Source organism: Chiroxiphia lanceolata, chromosome 3 (genome assembly GCF_009829145.1).
Source record: "Chiroxiphia lanceolata isolate bChiLan1 chromosome 3, bChiLan1.pri, whole genome shotgun sequence".
NCBI lineage: Eukaryota > Metazoa > Chordata > Aves > Passeriformes > Pipridae > Chiroxiphia > Chiroxiphia lanceolata.
This window is the reverse complement of record NC_045639.1, coordinates 57,919,360-57,940,337: the sequence shown is the minus strand read 5'-3', so window position 1 is coordinate 57,940,337 and position 20,978 is coordinate 57,919,360. Positions and strand designations below refer to the sequence as shown.

General features: G+C 41.8%; 1 protein-coding gene across 1 annotated transcript in view; it reads right to left on the bottom strand.

The window, feature by feature from the left end:
* The window catches only part of MAP3K5 (mitogen-activated protein kinase kinase kinase 5), a 104,541-nt gene extending 84,254 nt beyond the window's left edge, over nt 1–20,287 (bottom strand). The window contains exon 1 of the mRNA XM_032682033.1: nt 19,440–20,287. Coding sequence (XP_032537924.1) covers nt 19,440–19,839 — 400 coding nt within the window. The 5' untranslated portion in view covers nt 19,840–20,287. The remainder of the gene's footprint in view (nt 1–19,439) is intronic.
* Nucleotides 20,288–20,978: the final 691 nt, after the last annotated feature.

Here is a 20,978-nt window from a genome sequence, read left to right as displayed (position 1 = left end):
TAACAGACTGGATTCTCATGGTGGTGTGCGGGCATCAGTACCTGATCCATCCCTGGACTGATGAATCCTGCAGTTCAAGGGGGATTAGTGACTCCATAGATTCCCTGGAACCCTATATTTTTCCATGATTTGCACTGCCCTTTTTGGATTTGCAAGCCACACTAGTCTCATTTAACAAAAACGATACAGTATTGCTGCTTCTGACTTCATGATATTTAGACAATAACTCTGTCAGTTTTATTCATGTTTAAAATGCATTCATACAATTTGATGATGCTTAAATAAAACAGCAATGCTTTTCTGCCAATATCGACACTGCAGGTATTCCAAGCAGCTCGCATACACAGGTCTGACCTAGAACACTTGGATTATATATCAGAAGAGCTTTCATGAAACATAGAAATTAATATTTACAATAAAGTAGACAAAAAGCACCTCCAGCAGCCTAAGACCTCATTTTATTTGCAAGAAAATGCCCTTATCTGGATTAGATGCATAAAAACATGCAGACAATTCCCCCTTCAAATTTCTCTGAAATGAAAAGACAAAATAAAACATTTGCTCATTCCATGCTCAATCATACTATGATTGGTTTCAGTGTGGAAAGCAAATTGCACAAGAGGAAAACAAGTTGTCTCATGAAAAGTTTTCCTTTTACTCCAGGATGTTCCAGATACCTCTGATATACTTCCAGTGTTTTTGCACAAATCAAGGGTTGCTTAATATCCACACACACACACATACATCCCAACCAAAACAAGTTCCTAGAGCCACCTTCTACAAAACCTTCCTCACGTGTCTGCAATTACAGGACAGTAACATTCTAGGAGATGTAATGAAGGGTGTTGCCTTCAGAAGTACCCCATATTAGCCAAACTTTCTTTCACTTCGATAAAAGGTAGTTACTGAAGGGCAAACACATTAAGTTACTGATAAGAACTCAACTCCCTTCCCACTGGCAAAGTCCCCAGGCAAAGTATCCAGAAGTTTATTGCCATTCAACAATGGCCAAACCTGGAATTAAATAGATCAGCCTTGTTCATCGCGATCAGTTGCACCTACTTCTGGAGAACGCAAATTTATTTATCTAGCAAATTAGTTAAAAAATTTATATCATCCATCAACCAACTGTGTCAGTTAGGTCTTAAGAGTAGCAGCATTAAGTCAAATCCACAGAGTGGCTGGAGAGCAGCCAGGAAGAAAGGGACCTGGGAGTTTGGATCAACAGGAAGCTGAACATGAGCCAGCAGTGTGCCCAGGTGGCCAAGAAGGCCAATGGCATCCTGGCCTGTATCAGGAACACTGTGGCCAACAGGTCCAGGGAAGTGATTCTTCCCCGGTACTCAGTGCCGGTGAGGCCACACCTGGAGTACTGTGTCCAGTTCTGGACTCCTCAGTTCAGGAAGGATATTGAGGTGCTGGAGCAGGTCCAGAGAAGAGCAACAAGGCTGGTGAAGGGACTCAAGCACAAGTCCTACGAGGAGAGGCTGAGGGAGCTGGAGTTGTTCAGCCTGGAGAAGAGGAGGCTCAGGGGAGACCTCATCACTCTCTACAACTACCTGAAAGGAGGTTGTAGCCAGGTGGGTGTCGGTCTCTTCTCCCAGGCAACTATCAGCAAGACAAGAGGGCATGGCCTTAAGCTATGCCAGGGGAGGTTTAGGTTGGATATTAGGAAGAAATTCTTTACAGAGAGGGTAATCAGGCATTGGAATGGGCTGCCCAGGGAAGTGGTGGATTCTTTGTCCCTGGAGGTTTTTAAGATGAGACTGGATGTGGCACTTAGTGCCATGGTCTAGTAACCGCAGCGGTAGTGGATCAAGGGTTGGACTTGATGATCTCGGAGGTCCTTTCCAACCCCACTGATTCTACAATTCTATGATCTTATCTCTACCATGGCTAACAGCAGCTATTAGGGAAAAGTAAAGAGAGAGCAACTGCAGAGCCACCTGGTACACCCTAAAGCACCGGGAAATTCAACAGCCTGAAGAGTTTCCAAGTAATTTCATATGTCCACCACGTATAACAGGTCTTAGCAAACCCACCTCTCATGAATTTTAGTACTTTTGAAGACTATTTAACTATGTCCTTGTATGGAAAAGTGCTTCTTTTAGGTTATTCTAAAGCTGCTCAAAGATAAGGTCAAAAATTAAAAATGAGTTATTGCTCCTTAATTAATCTTTCCTTTCCATTCCTGATTTTAAACTATGTCACTTTTCCCTTTATTTTCCTTCTGAAGAGATCGTATTTATTCAGGTTCCATCTGCATGGAAACAATTCCATTAAAGATGCTGATAATCCTTTTTTCCCTTGTCTGTGTCTTCCACCAAGATACAAATTCAATTTTTGAAATGCAATGAGTAGAGATGCATGTAGTAATAAAGATATGACACATCACAAATTTATACAGCAAGTAACTTTTCCAGTTTTTCTTTTATTTCTTTCCTTGCAACTCCTGACAAATTTATTTATTGTTCCCATGACGTTTTCACAAATTTATTCACAATAGCTCTAACCTCTGTGAGATATCCTAATGGTTTAGAAAGTAAGCATACCCACCAGCATTTAGTAATTTTGTGTCTCTATTTATTTCCTTTTAAAATCGGTGTGCACTGACCAATATTTCCCAAAATAAACCCATATAAACACTAGTTTATGAATTGCTTCATTGTTCACAGATTTCCAGGTAGCAAAGCATGATCTTTCCCTATGGGCATGACAACGAATTCACTACGGCTAGCACAAGAATTTGTTATTATTTATTTTCTATGTTCAGTGTCCTAAATATTCACTGTTAAAATACAAAAAGTTATGTCTACTTTTCTTATTCATTTGCATCTTCAAAGTCTATTTATGCCCCATTTCAAAGAAATCCTTGAAAAAACAGACATACCAGTATCTGCACCCATATCTCATATACCTTATCCATTTACAGCTCTTCCTTCAAAAAACGAAATTAAACAAACAAAAAACCACAAAGCAAACAGAAACCTCTAAACCAAACCAAAACAAAAACACAACTACCACCACCACTTTCTTCCATCAATAAAAGCAAGCAAGCTGCAGAATTACAGTTAAGTTGCTTTTTCCACTTAACACTAGTACTAAGGCTTTACAAGTCAAACATGATTTGAAAGAAGGTAGGACAATCCTCATAGGGTTTGGTCAGACCTTAATGATCTGTCAGTCCGAAGTACAACATTTGCACGCTGCCCTTCTTGCAATTTAGCAGGGAAAAATCAGAATCCTTTTTACCGCATGCAGCATTCAACCATGCAAATTGATTTACTTCAGTCAACACAGGTGAAGTGCAGAGTAAACAATGCAGACTGGATTAAACTTAATGTGAAAGATCCCCTGGGGTCCACCAAAAACACTGCAAAAAAAGTATCTACTTAAGACAAAAAATAAATTCTCAAATTTAAAGACAAGACTATAGTTTGGAGTATTCAGGAATTTAAAAAGCAACCCTCCATCAGAACCCGGATATACATCACTAACACATCACGTGGCACTATAACTTACTTCTATCACAATTCACAAAAGATCTATCCCGAATCAGTGTCCTGTTTCATAAAGCATTCTACAGCGTGGATTTAGGTAATCTTGAGTTAGCCTCAAATACTTTTGTTAGAAGGTAACAAAGATGAGGAGTTTCTCTCAAGCAGAAAGAAGCAAAGTTGCAGCCTTGTATACAGTTGCAGACATACAAGTTTGGTTACAGTGCAAGTATTATGGCCAGCTACAAGAACGCTGGAACGGCTGTCCTCTTGTAAACATCTCTCACCAGTTCCCAAGGACAAGTTTCAGACAGACACAGATTTCATCTAGGCTGCTTTATTTAGCTTAAGTTCATCTTCCTTTTACACAGACCAAGTTTGAAAGTAATATCACAATTTGAGACACGCTTTGCTTTATCCCACTGCAGCACAGGTCCACAGATCACAGAGCTGCCCCTGATACTTCAAGACTCTCAGATTAACAGTGAAAGTATCAGTAAAGGGGAGAGGAGGTGATACACACCTTATTAAGGAGGACAAAACCTTACACACTAGTTTTCTACCCAAATAACTGCATGTATGCACATAAGTAGTTACTTGGTATTTAAGTTACTGGATTATCACACTCAAAAATTCCTGACAAGCAACTAATTATTTGCAAACTCATACAGAAAATACTACTGCTTACAACCGCCTGGCCTCGCAGGTAACTGCACTATTGCACCCCACAACAGAAAACGGATATGACTCATCTGAGTTAAATTCTTAACACTTGACATGATTGCTGCTAATTGTTGCAAAACGAGATTAAACAGGTCTGATAAGCAGGTCCACATTTGGCTTTGTCAGTGGTAACTCCAGGTGGCCTGCAATAGCTATGATTTCATTCTCATTCAATTCAGTTTTACAGCAAAAAGAACAGCCTTGCTTAATGTTGCTTGTCACTCTCTATACGAACACAAGATGCTCAAACTTTACTTCCAAAGGCAATCCATCTCTGCATGTGATTCAGGTACCAGAAGCTGCTTTTATACAACTACAGCACTGCTTTAGAATTACTGCAGTACAATTTAATATCCAAACACTGTGTAAGAGTTTTTACAACTTCTGATTTGGTGTTAGTCATCATAGATGTTCTGTCTTCTTAACGTAAATGAGTAATATCTAAATCACCAATGATCACAATAGCAGGGCATTTGATCTAGCTGGCAGCTCACAAACCCAGGAAACCTCAGTTCTCTTCTCACCCTTACCTGCCAAACTTCAGGCAAGTCACTTACTCTCTATCCTTCTAGTTTCACCCTGCTTAAAATGATGAGATTGCTATTTGTTCCCTCTATAAGGTGCTTTAGAATCTATAGATAAAATTCACAAATAGACACACTATCCAAAAGGAGAATGGCCAGCATCACAGCTGGTAGAGGTAACTTCAGGATAAAGCACCTGGAGCACTGCAAATGTTGAATTTGATTCTGAAGTATTTAGATACAGACATTCACCAAGTCAGCACAATGCTGAATTCCATGTATAGAAAAAAAAATACTGTTCCAGTAGCACTTCTGAAGCAGAATTAGCACTACAAATGAGGTTTCAAGTGTCTTACATAGCATCATATTTTTGAGTAAGAACAAGGAGTACAAAACAGGAACACATTCAAACACACTACTTGAGAAAATAGACTACAAACTAATCCATCACCTAGATTTCTTAAATCTCAGTAGACAGCAAAACCTCACTCTAGCTAGCCCACAACTGAACCAATGAAATGATACTGGAAGAACCTTACGAATTCATCAATTCCAACTGGCTAAATCAGTGGGGCAAGAGAAAGTTTGGTGACTGGAATAGGTTAGTAAAGCCAAAGTAGCAGGAATTACCATTTGCATATAAAACAGATGATTTACTTAATCTTATATTCATATTCCTTCCATTTTCTATGTACATGAACATGTAGATAAAAATGTTTTCATCTCAAGTAACTTCCGCAATTCAGTTAGAATTCCAAGTGGTCTAGTACCAAATAACTAAAATAACTCAGTATGCAAGATCTCACTGGAAGATTCAACTGCATTCAACCTGCAGTGACGAAATGGTAAAGATAACAGTAATTTATGGTAAAAACAGAATTCTTTTCTTCCTACAGTGATTAGTGATGTGAGAAGGAAAGCTACACCGATGTAAATCTGAATAATTGTCAGCAAAATAAATACTCAGCTTTATGAAAACTAAATAACTCACACAGCTGGTAGGAAACATATCTCATTTTGCATTTGTAAGATATAAACACTTGAATTCTCATCCTTCAGGCTCTTCAACTTCTATAGAGAAGAAAAAGAATCACTTAGGATGAAGAAACATTTGAAACACTGGAAAAACAAGTGACAACAGCCACCACCTACTCACACATTCATTTTTAGCAGAATAGCCACTCTTTCACTGAAGTTTATGCAAAAATACCTGGATATAAAGGCCAGCATATTAAGCCACAAAATCTAGGAAACAATTTTGCCAGCATGGATCAAGCAATTTACAATTTCACAAATCCAAATTAAGCTCCTGAAACTTCATTTGTTTCTTTTTGCAGTCAACCTTCTTCAATTTCCACACTGAAGGCTTTTCAGTATAACTGTAGTAATGCAGGGTAGGTATATTTGAGCAGAAATTAATCACTGAAAAATACTATATCTTTTATCATAAAAAGGAACTGAGAGGTGCTGAGTTATGCATTAGAGTTTGACTAAAAGTCCAAATGTACTAAAATGGAAAATAAAATTTTTATTTTACATGCAGATGCAAAGGAACTGATGATCCATGCTGGAAAAGATGCACAAATGCTGTACCTGTAATCTATTCTATATGGTGTTTTTCTAAAAGACTATTTTCAACAAAGAGCACATATTAGCAGATTATTTGCTTAATGACTATTGAGGCCTAAGACTTACAATAGCTACCCACTGCCCTTCATTCATTTTAGGCCTCCAAGAAAGACTGTGAATTTGGAAGCTAAGATAGCTGCTAGAATTTTGCTTTCACAGATGCAATATCTTAAACCCATCTCCCTGAATGAGTATGGCACTGCAACTCTGCACATCCTCAGCTGTGAACACAAGCTTCTAAGAAGCACACTTGTTACACCTAAACCAGGAAACCAGTAAAGCAATGCTGTCTGATTAAACATGCCCCAGGTCCCACTTCTGCATGAGGACCAAGTGGCCAGGAATGGTTTACAACAGTCTTAAATTCTCCTAGCCTCAAGTTGCTCCCTCCAGACTGGCCACTGGGAATGCTACTGACTCATTGGCCCAGGCCAAAAGCATGCCAGAAGTGATAATAGCCTAACAACATAAACCACTGAACTCTGGTATCCACGTGTAGAAGCCTAGAAGATAAGGAGACTAATGTGCATGTCTCAAACACCGATAGCTGGATAGCTGTGCAGTCAACCAAGGATTGTTATGAAAAAGAACAGGATGTGGCTTGGAGAAGGGGGCCATAAGGAGGTAAGGCAGCTCTTTTCTGGGACAAACGTCCTTGTTCTGGCTCCTGGAGATAAGCACAATACAGTACAGTGCAAGCACAGGAATGAGGTCATGAAGCAGCCATGGGCTGTAGGGGAGGCACAAAACCATCAAAGACCCCCAAAGCCCTCCAACCCATTTCCAGAAAGGTCTAGAAGAAAGGACTGTGCATGATAACTAATTTGCATAAAAAGTGAGAAACTTATCTCCAAGGCAGGGAAAACTTATCTATAAAAAGGTACCCCCAAAAAACCTGGGTGCCCCAGGACCGTGGACACCCCAACAGCTGAACTGGCACTGGAGCCAGGACTAGTGACCTCGCTTTCTCCTGTTCTTTCTCTCCTGCCCTCTTTAACCAATGTCTCTTTCTCTCTTCCCTATCGCTCTACCCCTTTATTCAAAATCCACTACTTTGTGCTTATACTAGGAGACAGGGACTAACACACCAATTTCCATGCCAAGTGTATAATCTACAAATAAAACTTTGTAAGCTTTAGCACTCTCTGACTTTTGCTGTTCCTTTTGATTGTGAGCATCTATGAATCTCAGGCATTCCCTTCCCCTTAAGGGTGGGACACCACACCATGAATCCTCTCATTTGCTAGCAAACACGTGGTCACAAATTTTGAGTGGCAGAATCTTTGAACTTCCAGCTGATGAGAAGTCCTCAAGTTTTTATTGTGATACAGAGTAAAATTCAGAGTTTTTCAAATCTACCTGTAAACTGAATGTATCTGAAAAACATCAGGCTGAGAGCACAAACAGCTGGCACAGTCAACATGAAATACATTCCTTAGCCACCCTTACCAGAAGAGGAAAGGATATGAGGCAATCCACATGGAGACAGGATCAAGAATAACGTGAAACCACATGTTTAGGCAATCTCAACACAGGTTGCTGCAGTCCTGCTTTTGGTCTCTCCTCTGGAACGTAAGCTCAGCTCAGAGAACTTACTCAACAGAAAGCTAACCAGAAGTAAATAAAGGGGTGAGTTAGCAACCAGGTCAGTTCCCTGACCTACCTCATCATGTAATTCTCTGAACACTGAAAGCAGCACCAGGAAGAAGTGCATTAGTTCAGTTTCTCATCCACTTAAGCTTCCGTGGGACTGCACCTCAAAGGATACAATGCTCAACGCTTCCAGCAGCCCTACTTAATGAGAGTAAGTGCACAGACAAATGGATTTTATGATCTTCTTACCCTACTTAGCACTGCAGCTAGAGTGAGGTAGCAGTAAACTCTTAGCAGCAGGATAATTCTCTTTTCTGATATTGATATGCATATTGCAGTAATTGTCACCTTACTTGTATTTATTTATTGGCTTTAAGGATTATTGGAAAATATGCTATGTCAACTTAGGCCTTTCAGTGCTAAAAGTCTGAGACAGTTCTACTGCAAAAGTACAGTTTGAAATTACGATGGCAGTATCTCTAAATCATAGTATCACAGAGTGGTTTGTGTTGGAAGGGACACTAAAGATCATCTAGTTCCAACCCTGGTGCCATGGACAGGGATGCCACTTGCTAAATCAGGTTGCTCAGAGCCCATCCAACTTGGCCTTGAACGCTTCCAGTGAAGGGATATCCACAGTTTTAACTTTTCTGTTTAAAACCATTTTCCCTTTTCTTGTCACTATCTGCCCATATAAAAAGTCCATCTCCCTCCTTTTTATAAGCCCCCTTAAGGTACTGGAAGGCCACAATGAGGTCTCCCTGAAGCCTTCTCTTCTCCATGCTGAACAACCTCAGCTCTCTCAGCCTGTGAATCAACAGCTTTGATTCATAATGGATAAGGAATATGTAATTTTTTATGAATTGAACTAAATCTTGAAGACAGACATCTGCCACCAGTCTGCAACCAGCCACAGCATAAACTGAAATGCCCTAAGGCTTGATCTGCCTACCAGGAAATTTTTCAACCAAAGATACTATTAGAGTACTTGAACAGAGATGATACAGAGACAAGTATCAGGTTGTCAACACGCTGATCATTCAAAGCAGAGACACTTCTGGAATACTGCAGAAAACAGATCAAAATGCAAGCAGTTAAGTAACAAAATGGACTGGAAGTTTTGCAGTTATACACCCATCTGGCAGGGTTTGCTGTAGAAGCTCTTGCTTGAGTTTAGTCCATTTTCCTAGCACTTTTATTGCATTTTGGCTTTCTTGCATCAGCTGGAAAAGGGAGATCATGGGTTCTGGTAACAGAATTACTGGCAAGAATCCTCATTTTCTTGCTTCTTTTGTGGAATGCTTTTAGAACACACACTTTTAAGACTTTCTCCATTTATCTCAGAATTGTGAAATACACTCAAGTGTGTTGAGGTATTTAAACCAAGTTAAAACCACTTCACACTTAATGACCTCCACAAACTTCTGACACTATTAAGCCTCAAAGAAATAAGTACATTTGAGTAAAGCTTCAATACAAGCTCCTTGAGTGGCTGCTAAGTCCTGCCCGAGACACTTCTCATCTGCAAACAGAGCATTCTGCCATACTCCTGGAGACTGGTCCAGCTAAAAGCTGCTACCACAGCTGGGCTTGGCTGCATTATGCAGTCTCAACTCTGGACAATGCTGCCCATACAGGCTCCAGCCTAGAAGGCTTGTCCAGAACACAGCATACACCACCACATACATCACCAGTCCCTTGCTCTAGCAGAGGCCAAAGGGCTTCCTTCCTCATGCTGAGAGGCTGAGGAAGTGCTTTCTCTCCAGCTACAGACCTGGACTCTGTAGAGCATGTGAAGTTCAGACTTCACCACTGAAGGTGGCCTTCTATGGCTGTAGTAAGTCAGGGTACCCACATGCTGCCCTTGGCCTGTGACACCAAGTAGAAGAGGAAAAACCCACCTCTGTTCACCCTGATGTAGGGGTAGGAAATAACATAATCCCTCAAGAATGTACCAGAGTGGAGCAGTGCTGCACGATCCCAGCACTTCTTCAAAGATAACACCATTGGTTGCATCAGGCTGCTCTCAAGACAAAGGCAGTGTCTTTTCTCCCCTCCTCCCTTTAGAGCCACAGCACTAAGGAAACATGCTCCTTCCCCTCTTTTACAAGCACCCTTTAAAAAAAATAATAAATCCTGTTTTGTACAGCAATGCTATAACTGTACAGGATATTTTGGAAATGCTACTTTTTTTCTGGCTTGCCCTGCAATCTCTGCCATGCTTCATACGTGCAACACTCACTATACTTAGAGCTGTTACTCCCGGATGACAAATCAGGAAAATTCCCAAAATCAATAAAACTCCTGAAAGACATAAATGGAATATAACACTCAAGGTGAAATAAAAAGAAACTAGAATGACCAAGGTTTTGAGTTACACAGTCTCAAAATAAAAAAAAAAAAATTAAGAAGTTCTGTTCCTTTTCTAATTAACATAAAATCATAAAAAATAGTTGTGGAAGGTACAGTCTTCAGAGTCTTGAAATGTGAATAACACAGAAATATCGAATGAATTAATCAGGGAAGTTTACCTCTTGAAATAAGTATCATCATCATAAGCAAGGGAAAATAGTTTCTATACAGCAATTTGCATGATTTGCAAGGTCACTGAAAACCCTCACAAGAGACTACATATTAAAGGACTCCAAGTATCATATGAAGTGTATTTATTTTTATATGAAGTACTAGTTAAGTTCAGCTCTGCAGAAAACAAAAACTGAAACTGACCCCAGGGAAATAGAGAACATAAATACACAAGACTTCAGTTTATTTACACAGGTAACAACCACTTCTTTTCCAGTGAAAGCAATCAGGACAGAGTCACTGAGCCCCTTGCAATTGCACTTGAACCAGGAATGATGGTGATGTTCAGAATTGACAAAACTATGCTCCCAAGGTGACTTGGAAGGTTTCCCCGTTCTTCATACCAATGGCCTGGCAAAAACTTCTCATTTCCAACTGTGATCTGGAAGACGAGCTTACGTTCAGGTGGCAAATGGCTTCTGCCCTTCTCCACAAATGCCACATGTCACTTCCATTGATGGTAAGAGCTGCAGGGAGTGAGTGAAGACAAGACGCACCACAGAGCCAAAAACCTGACTTTCGCTATCACGCCACATTATTGAAAGCATATGCAAGCTGAACCAGTGGTCAGCACACAGATATTCAGGTTAAAGTCAATCCATTTTCACTTGAATGACCCGTGAGGTTACTGGAGGAAAGCTGAGAAACTTTATCTTAGATAAGTCAATAATAAACCAGTAAAACAAAAAATCATGGCATACATCTAGCATGTTTCCCCACCGAGACACTCTTCCATGCTTTTAAAAGTGTGTGTAGCTGCAAAAATCATATTGAAGGTGGAGCAGCGGAAATAGGAGCTTTTAATCTTATGGGTGTGCCTTTATTGTGGACTTAAATGAAGCACTTTGCTACTGTGTCAAGATAACTGAATAAATTTATTCCAAGCAGGAGGGGGCCCACTTCTGAACCATAAACAAACTCCTACAGTGGTACAAGTGTTCCTTTACTCTTGGTACATCACTGAGTCTTCCTTGTTCACATCCAGGGCTTCCTGTGCTACAGTCAGATGAGTGACTTCGGCACTTGTGCACACTGCAGAACAGCACGGAAGCCCATGGGAAGGTGTTGGAGGACTTCCAACTCTCAATAATTACTTGACGTGCATCTTTGCTCTTCACAGACTGCAGGTCTCAGACTGTAGTCCCTAGTAAGTCAAAGACTACTGGAAGTAGCATTATACTATACCTGTATCAGACAGGTATTGTGTGAAGGGGAAGAAAATCAGATAAAACTCTGTGCAAGAACTGCAGGTGACATCACTGAAAAGCCATCTTCACCACTGAAAGCACCTGCTGCTGGCTCATCCAGAGAGCACTCTCTGCAAGAGCCACTCACGGACACCATCAGCAAGTCCCAGAACAACTCATTTACTTTATTACAGTAAAGCAGAAATGCAGAGCCAAATTTCTACAAGGGTATCTACCTCTTAAATCAAAGCATATGTTTCTTGTGGGATTTGAAAGAGAGCTGAATCCCACTGACTTCAAATGATTCAGTCTGTGGGAAATCTTTAAGCCTCATGCTGCATCTAAACTTATCCCAATGGTTATGAATAAAGGCAGACATGATTTGAAAAAGAATTCAACTCTGGCATGCGTATGTTAGTAGTTGATCAGCAGCTCTTCATAACTGAAATATTATATCTGCATCAGTCAAGGCATAAATTTGGTCTCAGAGGAAAAAAAGCAACATAAACTAAAAAAGCAGCTTGTTCTTGTGTATCAAGCTCAGCCTGAGGTTCATGTTCTCTTGGAATATAAACAACTACAAACTTCTTACAGAAATCTACCTATCAGTGATTACCAGAAAATTCCCCAATTATCAAAACAGATTCCTCTGTCATCTGTCACACACAGATGTTCTGCTGTATAACTTCAATGACTGCTACATATGTTTCTAACAAATGCTGTACTTCTGATTATGTCTGTATCACTGAATATACACTTCCAGAGATGCCACACAGAAGAAGTGGTAGGAGATTGCAGTGGATGTTCAGGGAAAATCTAAAGCAGGGAGCCCACAAAGAAAGATGTGAATCCCAGCAATAACTTCTATTTTATTAACCACAAACTTGCAAAATCCCTGTCATTGTAAAGCTTCTGAGGTTTTTCAGTTCCTTTGGGTTTAGCTTACAAAAACAACTTGCAGATTGCCTATGTACGTAAATACAGCAGTTCGAAATGGACACTGATCCAGAGGCACTGGGAAAAAAGAGGAACAAGTTTTAAATTATCAGCACTATACACTACACTCAAAACTCAGTTTTTCTATACTGAGACAAAAAAAAAACCCAAAAGCCATAAAAATCCTGCCATAAAACTGAAACTTTCACTTGCTTAACTTCATTTTTCTAAAGATCATAACAGAGGGGGAAATTTAATGAGGATAATGGTGCTAAATGGTGTATTTAAGGCCTATTCTACTTTTCATTTGAACCTTTGGGCTCTAACGCAATTTTTTCAGTCTGTTGTCCCTTGCTACATTTACAACTTTTTGTATTGTGCTTCTTTACTTTGGAAAGTTACTAAAAAGAGAAGTCAAATTATTATCATGACTGCAGCAGATCCAGAAGCCACTTCTTTATGACACATCCTGCTCAGAGCTACAGAAATGCAAACTGCAGAAAAATCAGTCACAGGCTTTCTTCTGCATTACTCAAAAAGCATTCATTTAGCTCCATTCTGCATTTTCTCCAGTGGGGAATACACTTAGATGATTTCTGCTCATACAGATGCCTCATGAGTTTTATATCTTTACTGTACTTTAAGAGACTCTAATAATTTCATAACCTGCATTTCTCCCACCCCTTCAACTACCATGCAGTATTCAAAACTAGCTCTATCGCCCTGATGCATTTAACACAGAAAGTAGCATTTAAAAAGTCTGTAACTTCTAATAATCCAACAAAAGCCTGGATGCAGATTGTCTAGCCAGGTGTCTCACTGATATCACTGAAGGATTTAGTAAATAAAACACTGCAAGAGCACACTCTTAATATTATCTATATTACAGACATGGCTGGAAATTCACACTAGTATCAGGCTTCTGTGCCCAGGGCACCCATGCTAGATGCTATGTAAGCATCTCAGCTGTGGGAGAGGCCCGAGGGAGCTTTTGCTGTACAGCAGAGTTACAAACTGCTATGACAGGCTGGTGACAAAGTCTGAGGGAGAACCCAGGTCTCTCAGCCCACATACATGGAGGTTATGTATAAAATGGGTGCATTTGCTATGTTCCTCCTACTTCAGAGAGAAATTGATGGAATACTAGTTTTCCAGTCAACTACTGACAGGTAGCTCGATGGAAGTTATGTAACACAGTGCCAATATTGGAATCTGGTTATAAATATTTACAGCTGGTCCAGCAATGGAGTATTTGTAAATACATTGTTTCGAATCTCATGATTTCTTCATAAATTCAGTAGTTCTCCACTAGCCCTATGAACACACAAAAGAAACTTTACATCAGGACTACAGATTTTTTTCCAGAATTCTCATCATTTTTGTTGTAGAGGTAGATCACAGTCAGGTGCTTCAGAATTAAACACTGTTTTGTGTTGAAGATGTGCCACGCATTTGGTTTAGGTTTCTAATGCTGCCTTCTAAGAGTCTGGAATCAATATCAGGAGTCAAAAGGAGCTTTATAACCCACCCCATTTAAACATTACAATATGTTCTATGCATTCAGACACAAAGAGTCTGTATTCATAATACTCTGCATGCCTGACATGATAATAGTCATACTCTTAACACAGACATCAACTCTATTCCGCATACCATTGTTAAATTACTTGGCGTTTCTTGCTCCAACTCATCACTTGCATCATAGTGCTGCTGAAATACAAGATATTTCAACATGAGTTCCATGGACGGTGGGACTAAACTTCCTATTTTTTTACTAGTTGCTCTTGACTCTGAAATCAGACAAGAGTAATGCATCAGGATAGTTTCTGATGCATTGTTAATGAGAACTATCATTTGGAACAGGGAGTCTCCAGTACAATGCTATAGAAACAGTAGGATGGATACAGCAGCACCTGGGGAATGGGGAGGTATCAAAAAAAGTAAAATAAGCAATGAATGTAAGTGCTGCATAATCACAGAAAGCATGTGTAGTATTTCAAGTGTCTGACAAAACTCCGTTGGTGAAATTAAAAAATAATAGTCAGGAAGCACAGAGAAAAAAAGTAGTGAAAAAACACAGAATCGTTCTGAGACAATGTGCAATAGAATAAAGCTTTGACTACTCTCTCTCTGATGGTGATTTTTTGCTCCTACAAACAGCTAATATGGTAGGATGCATGCTGCTTTTTACCAAGGAAACATTTAAGTCAACTTCTAGAATGAAGAACGTAGCATATTTAGAGGAAAAACAGGAAGAAGCTGCAAGAATGTAGTTGAGCCCTGGTACTGCTTTACATTTCTGCATGCCTGTAAATGCTTATGAATACATAATCCACAAATGTTCTGTAGAATCTGCAGAAACAATTTAGGTGTAGAACATATTTGAAGCAAAGTTCACTTTCAGACAAGTGACTGTACTGATTCTCTGAACTCTCTGTCGTTTTGTACACCAAGAGTCTCCCCAAGCCCATTGCACAATATGATTCTAAACCCAACAAGCCAACACTGACAATTTCTAGCCCAAGCTGGCATGAATTCTAAAAGCAATGATGCTGAATTCTAGGAGCAAAGACAAGATACTAAACCTATTTTATTATCTCATATTTGATGAATTCTATTTTAAACAATCATTGTTGTTCTAGGGAATTATCTCAACAGCCCCACGTGACAGTGTTAGGAGAAAATACTATCAAAAGGGCCATTGATTTGTGAAACTTGAGCATATGCCCATGAAGTTTATTAAAAGGAAATTTCCCATTATAAGACAACATTAAAGTTACAAGGACAGTTTTGTATGTCAAGCTGTTTATCTTGAAAACCAACTTAAAACAAGCGACTGCATAGACTAGAAAACCCATATCCTCCTCAGTCACTGTGTGAACTTTATCTTCCACCAGTCCCTCTGAGATTGCATAGAAATTGTCAGAATGCCCAATTCTGTGCTTCTAACAAATTCCCATACAAAAGCCTGCCTAATTCTAAACACATGTGTAAAGAAATTACCTTGACTTAGAGCACCTCCCTACCATGAAGAACTGACCCAGATTATTGACTCATGTGACTTTTTTTCCTCTTATGGTACTTTGGCCTATTTTGTTTTTCCTCAAACACTCTGTTCAGCCAGTCCTTGTAATACAAAATTATGTATTACATGTAAAGATCTGTGCAGAAAGACAATATTCTAATTTCAATTGCCTAAAAAAGATAAGGACAACTCCCCTCCCCCAAAAAAAGAATGCTTACCTAAGCCAAACAAACTCATTAGTACTCCATGCTCACTCATGGCTGTTTACAAAAGGAACTGAACAATTAAAGTAAAATCAACAGGATATGAAGATGTGGTCATTGTGATGTAGAGAAATTACCATTTAATTACAAATATCAATGGTTACAGTAACTCTTAAAACAGCACGATTATCTACTGCACTGTAGAATGGTGTCTCTGCTACATTTTGGCATGGCTCTAATTGCCCAACTCTTAAAATATTCCTGAAGTGTTTAGAAACTAAGTTGAATTTAAGAAATACCTGCAGCACCACAAAATAATTGAACAGAAAAAAAAAAAAAGAAAAAAGTCAAACTCTTTTCCTTTACAAAAGGTAACTTGAGGTATCTGGGTTTGATCAACTGTCTTAAGGGCTCTTTTCCTTTACAAAGGAAAAGAGCCCTTAAGACAGTTGATCAAACCCAGATACCTCAAGTTTTACAAGATATTGAACTACCTTTTCCTATTCTCACCTTAGCTTCTCTTTAAGTGGAGGAAAAAGCTATAAACGTTGAAATCTGTTTTTATCAGACCCTTCTCCAGCAGTTTCCAGGGCTTATTTGACACTTGCTTCTCAAAATATTTTTTAACTTTTTTGCTGAAATCAACTGGTGATTGATATTTTAATATTTGGTGGTTGAATGGTTCAATTATACATAGCTGACACCTACTCACTAATATGGACTGCTAATTATGCCTCAGCATTTAAGGGCTGCAGTTGAATGAGGCTGGCAAAAGGAGATTATTAGCGGGCTAATCTACCTTTAGAGCAGATGATATTTTCATCTAAGATATTATACTTAATACTCCTTGAGGTTCTCTTTGAAGCAGTGAAAGGCACAAAGCAAACCTACAACAGAAATGACCAAGAGTTCAGACTATGTTATACAAAGCAAAAATAAGACAATAAAAAGGGAAGCCCTAATGATGGACAGGTATGCTACACTGTAGCTTTGCCCCCCCATCATAGGTGATTTACACGCATTGTAAGAGTTAAGAGGTTTAATGTTTTATTTCATTCAAACACAGTTAATAAGCTTGATTTTCCAAAACTTCACAAAATCACATAATTTCTTACTCTTGTAGCTTAGCTGGCCTTTACAATGAGTCCAGGAAGACTTGATACCTTGAATATATATGATCACTCAACTATCACTTAATTTGAAAGCACTTTCACTGCTAAATTCTTATTTGACATGCAGTCATGCTGCGCTATTTTCATACCCTATTTTTTTTAAATAATGTAGTGTGCAGACATTCTCTATGATATTACTAATGTCACCTTTGATCACTGAAAGCACACAGCATGAGAGAACAAGAAGGGCAGTAAAGGAGGAGTTTAGGTCACCTACAAATGCTCTGTCCCACCACCCTATTAAAGCAATCAAAAAGAAACATCTGTGCAATAGCTACATCCTCCATGACCATTTTGATTTTGTTCCCTACGTTGTTCCCCATTTGCATTGTTCCCCATTTGCATTCTTCTTCTACGAGGCTTTAATGCTCTTTAACACTGTTCCTAAACTGAGACCTTTTTTTTCACTATTTTAAAGTTTCTGAAGAACAACTAATTCTTATAAATAGAGAGAGTGTAGAAAGTACAACAGGGATAAAGAAACAGTATGAAAATTCATGATTCCTCTAGACCTAGGATCAGTAGCATAATACAGTTTTGGGATTACAGCTGGTTTATGACTGGCCAGTTCAGACAGTACAGAGTATATGCTGAGCAGACAGAGACTTCTACATCTAGCTCTCTTCAGTCCCGGAGCTTAATGTGATCAACTCTCCTAGTTCTTTACACGTTTATGGACTTGACTACTAAAGCAGAACGGCAAAGTATTTTTTCTCATTTGAAACTCTTGCATTCAAGTCCCCCAGCCAAACAGTACGAAGCAAAAGTAAATTTTCACATTTACAGTTCGCTGAAAAACCATTGAAATAAGCAAATTATATTACATAAGTGTGCAGATATGTAGCACTATATGCCAGACGCCTACTGCCAAAATTGAAAGGGGCCCACTCCAAGTCAAATCTCCCATTACAAGAAAAGCCTCCATGAATTACTGAGACCCCACCTATTGCAAAGTTCAGAGTCTAGAAATTAACCAGCGTAAGAGTAACAAAAACATCATGGATAATTCAACCTTGTGAGCCCCACTATGAGACAGCTTCCACAACAGAACCAAAAGAGACTCTCAGATTCCACCTGCCCTGGAATGAAGATATGTCAGGGTGCTTGAAATCTCTCTGAGCTATATGCAGAGAATATAGGATCTATAATGAAACTCTATGGCCTTCCTATTTCCACCTGTGAGGACACTTCCTCTGACTTCTGAGAATTGTTACCTCTATGGACACAGCTCTGCATGAGGCAGAGGGAACATGCTGTGAATGCATGCTTCAGAATCACCCATCTCACTGAACTCACTGAAAGCAGCAGTCCATGAGGCAAAGCTTGCAGAGTTTCAAAGAGATGACAGGTATAATTGTGTCTGTGCCAAAGAGTCTTAGGTTGGAACTGCTTATAATACTGCCAGGAGACTTTTGTTGGTTTGGGGATTGTTTATTGGGTTTTTTCCTTCTCTTCACCCCTCCCCAGGAGAGGAGGAAACTACAATATCTGACAAAACCTATGCTTATTTTTAGCATATGTTTCATATACACCAAAGCCACATCACACAATAAGCTTAAAATTGTAGGTCAGGTCAATTTCCTGCTTTTGATTTTTTTAAAGCAAAAAAAATGTTAATTTAGTACTGTAATTTTAGTTGTATGAAGTCTTCGTATCTGTCAAAAAAATAAAAAGATGGTGGAATATTTTTGTTGTTATTTTTACAAATGGAGCCATAAGACAGAAGCTCAAGCCACCACAGTGGTTTCAAATGAAGGTGTTTTACTGCCATGAAATGGGCAAACTGGGTCGAGGGAATGCAGCTCTGGGTACTCTTACCAAAACATCACAAATGTTTTATGAAACCAATATCAAAAGCACAAACACACAGATACTGTGTCAGCCCCCAGAAATTGTCCAGCTACACGTCTGGAGCTAAATCTACTTTTCAAAGCTCCCGTGGCCTCGCAGCTCCTGCCTTTCTCAGCCAGAACTCATCGTATCAGCACAAACTTGCATCCCTACACTGTGTTAGGAGACCGGGAGAAAACAGCCAGGTCACGTTTAACCCGCTGGTAGCATCCACGAGCGCTGATCCACAGCACGCTTGCTGACAGAGAGTTTCTTCTCCAAAACACATTAGCGCGGGGGACGAGAGCGGGCTCTGGCTCACCCCCGCCTCTCCACGGACCCGCCGTGGCCACTCGCGGGGTGTCACTGCAGCCGGGGCCGCGGGGGCAACGCGGGGCTCGGTCCCCGGAGGACTCGGCGGCCGGAGTTACTCCCGCGTCCCCGCGGTGACCCCGGGCCGGGCCGGGGGGGGGTGAGCGCGGGCCGAGCCGGTCCCGCGGCGGCGATGACCAGCCCCGGGCGGGCGAGCGCTCTCACCTGCGTTGTAGAAGCGGTCCAGCACGGCGGTCTCGCCGAAGTCCAGCTTGCCGAAGTGCAGGGTCTCCAGCGCGGCCCCCACCGCCTCGCACGCCTCCCGCAGGCTCTGCAGGGCGCCGCTCTCCGCCGCCAGAAGCGGCCCCTGGCTCGCCTCGTTGATCACGTAGGTGACCGCGGTCCGCCGGCCGCCACCCTTGGCCCGCGCCGCGGTGCTCGGGCAGGCGGCGGCGGCGCCGTCCTCAGTCCAGAGAGAGGCGGGCGGCGGCGCGGCCAAGTCGGGCAGGAGGCTGCGGGCGTCGGCCCCAGGCGCTCGCCTGCCGAGCACCTCCTCGCACGGGGTCCCGCCGCCGGGCGGGCCGGGCACCGGCAGGCTGACGATCCCCTCGCTGCTGTCGCTCATCCCGGCGGCGTAGGAGCAGCCCCGGGCTCTGCTGCGCTGGCCGGCGTTAGGCGGATGCCATACTGCGCCGCCCGCCCCGGAGCGGTCCCGCCGAGCTGCTGGAGGGGAGAGGCGGCCGGACTGAAGCGAGGGGCTCCCACTCGGGCGCTAGCGAAGGCTGCCGCAGACGGGGAGACGAGCACAGCCTCCCTCTGTGCCCGCCGCCGGCACCATGACGCGCCGCTCCCTTCTCCCCCGCACCTGCAGGGACTACCCGGCGCGCCGACCCCCTGCAGCACGATCTCCTTCTCCTGCCGCCCCCAGCACCTCGCTCTTTCCCCGGCCTCTCCACTCCCCGGGTAAAATTCCTCGGCCACGGCAGAAACCACTTGTGAGATCCCTCTCCGCCGCCCCGGCTTTAGCCAAGCGACAGCTGCGGAGCCACTGGCAGCGCGGGCTGGGGCGGCTCCAGCGCCGGGCACCTCCTCCAGCCCCGCCTCCGGGCAGAAATAACCTTTTCCCGCCCACCCTCAGCGTTCCGGCCGCGTCCCGAGTGGGAGCTCCGGGGGTGGGGATCCACGCCGTGTCCTTACAGCGCTTTTTAGGCGGAAAGGGCGCTGCTCCCCACGGGAAGTTCCGGACTAGCCGCCCCTGCTTTGCGGATTGCTCCAGGAGAGGACGGCGGTACCGGCTCTTGGAGAGCGCCGAGGGCGCCCCTTCCCTGCCGCTTCGCGGAGCTTTGCTTTTTTACTGTCCTTCCTCCTAACACGAGCCCACGGTTGTGCTTCAAACTTGTGGGTTCAGGCTGCGCCTCCCCGCCGCTGAAACAATGCGTGCCCTGACTCGCACTACAGTTTTCAGAGGTGCTTTGGGTTCACCTAAAGGAGAACCCTGTGTTTGCACGAAGCCAGGTCCTGGTCCTGCTAAATGGGTTTTTATCACTTACTGCGCACACATGTTTTAACTATCTCGTCAGGAGTAAACGCTTTGGGTGTTTGCACTGAGTTGAGAGTAGTGTCACGATTTAGTAATCGTTACCCCTTGTCTTCCACAATTAATCTCTCTCTTACTGTGTTCCCAAAAGATTTCGAGTTCACTGAAGGGTTTATGGCTGTTTCCAGCAGGATCACTGCTGCACCTGGAAACTGTAAAATTACCCC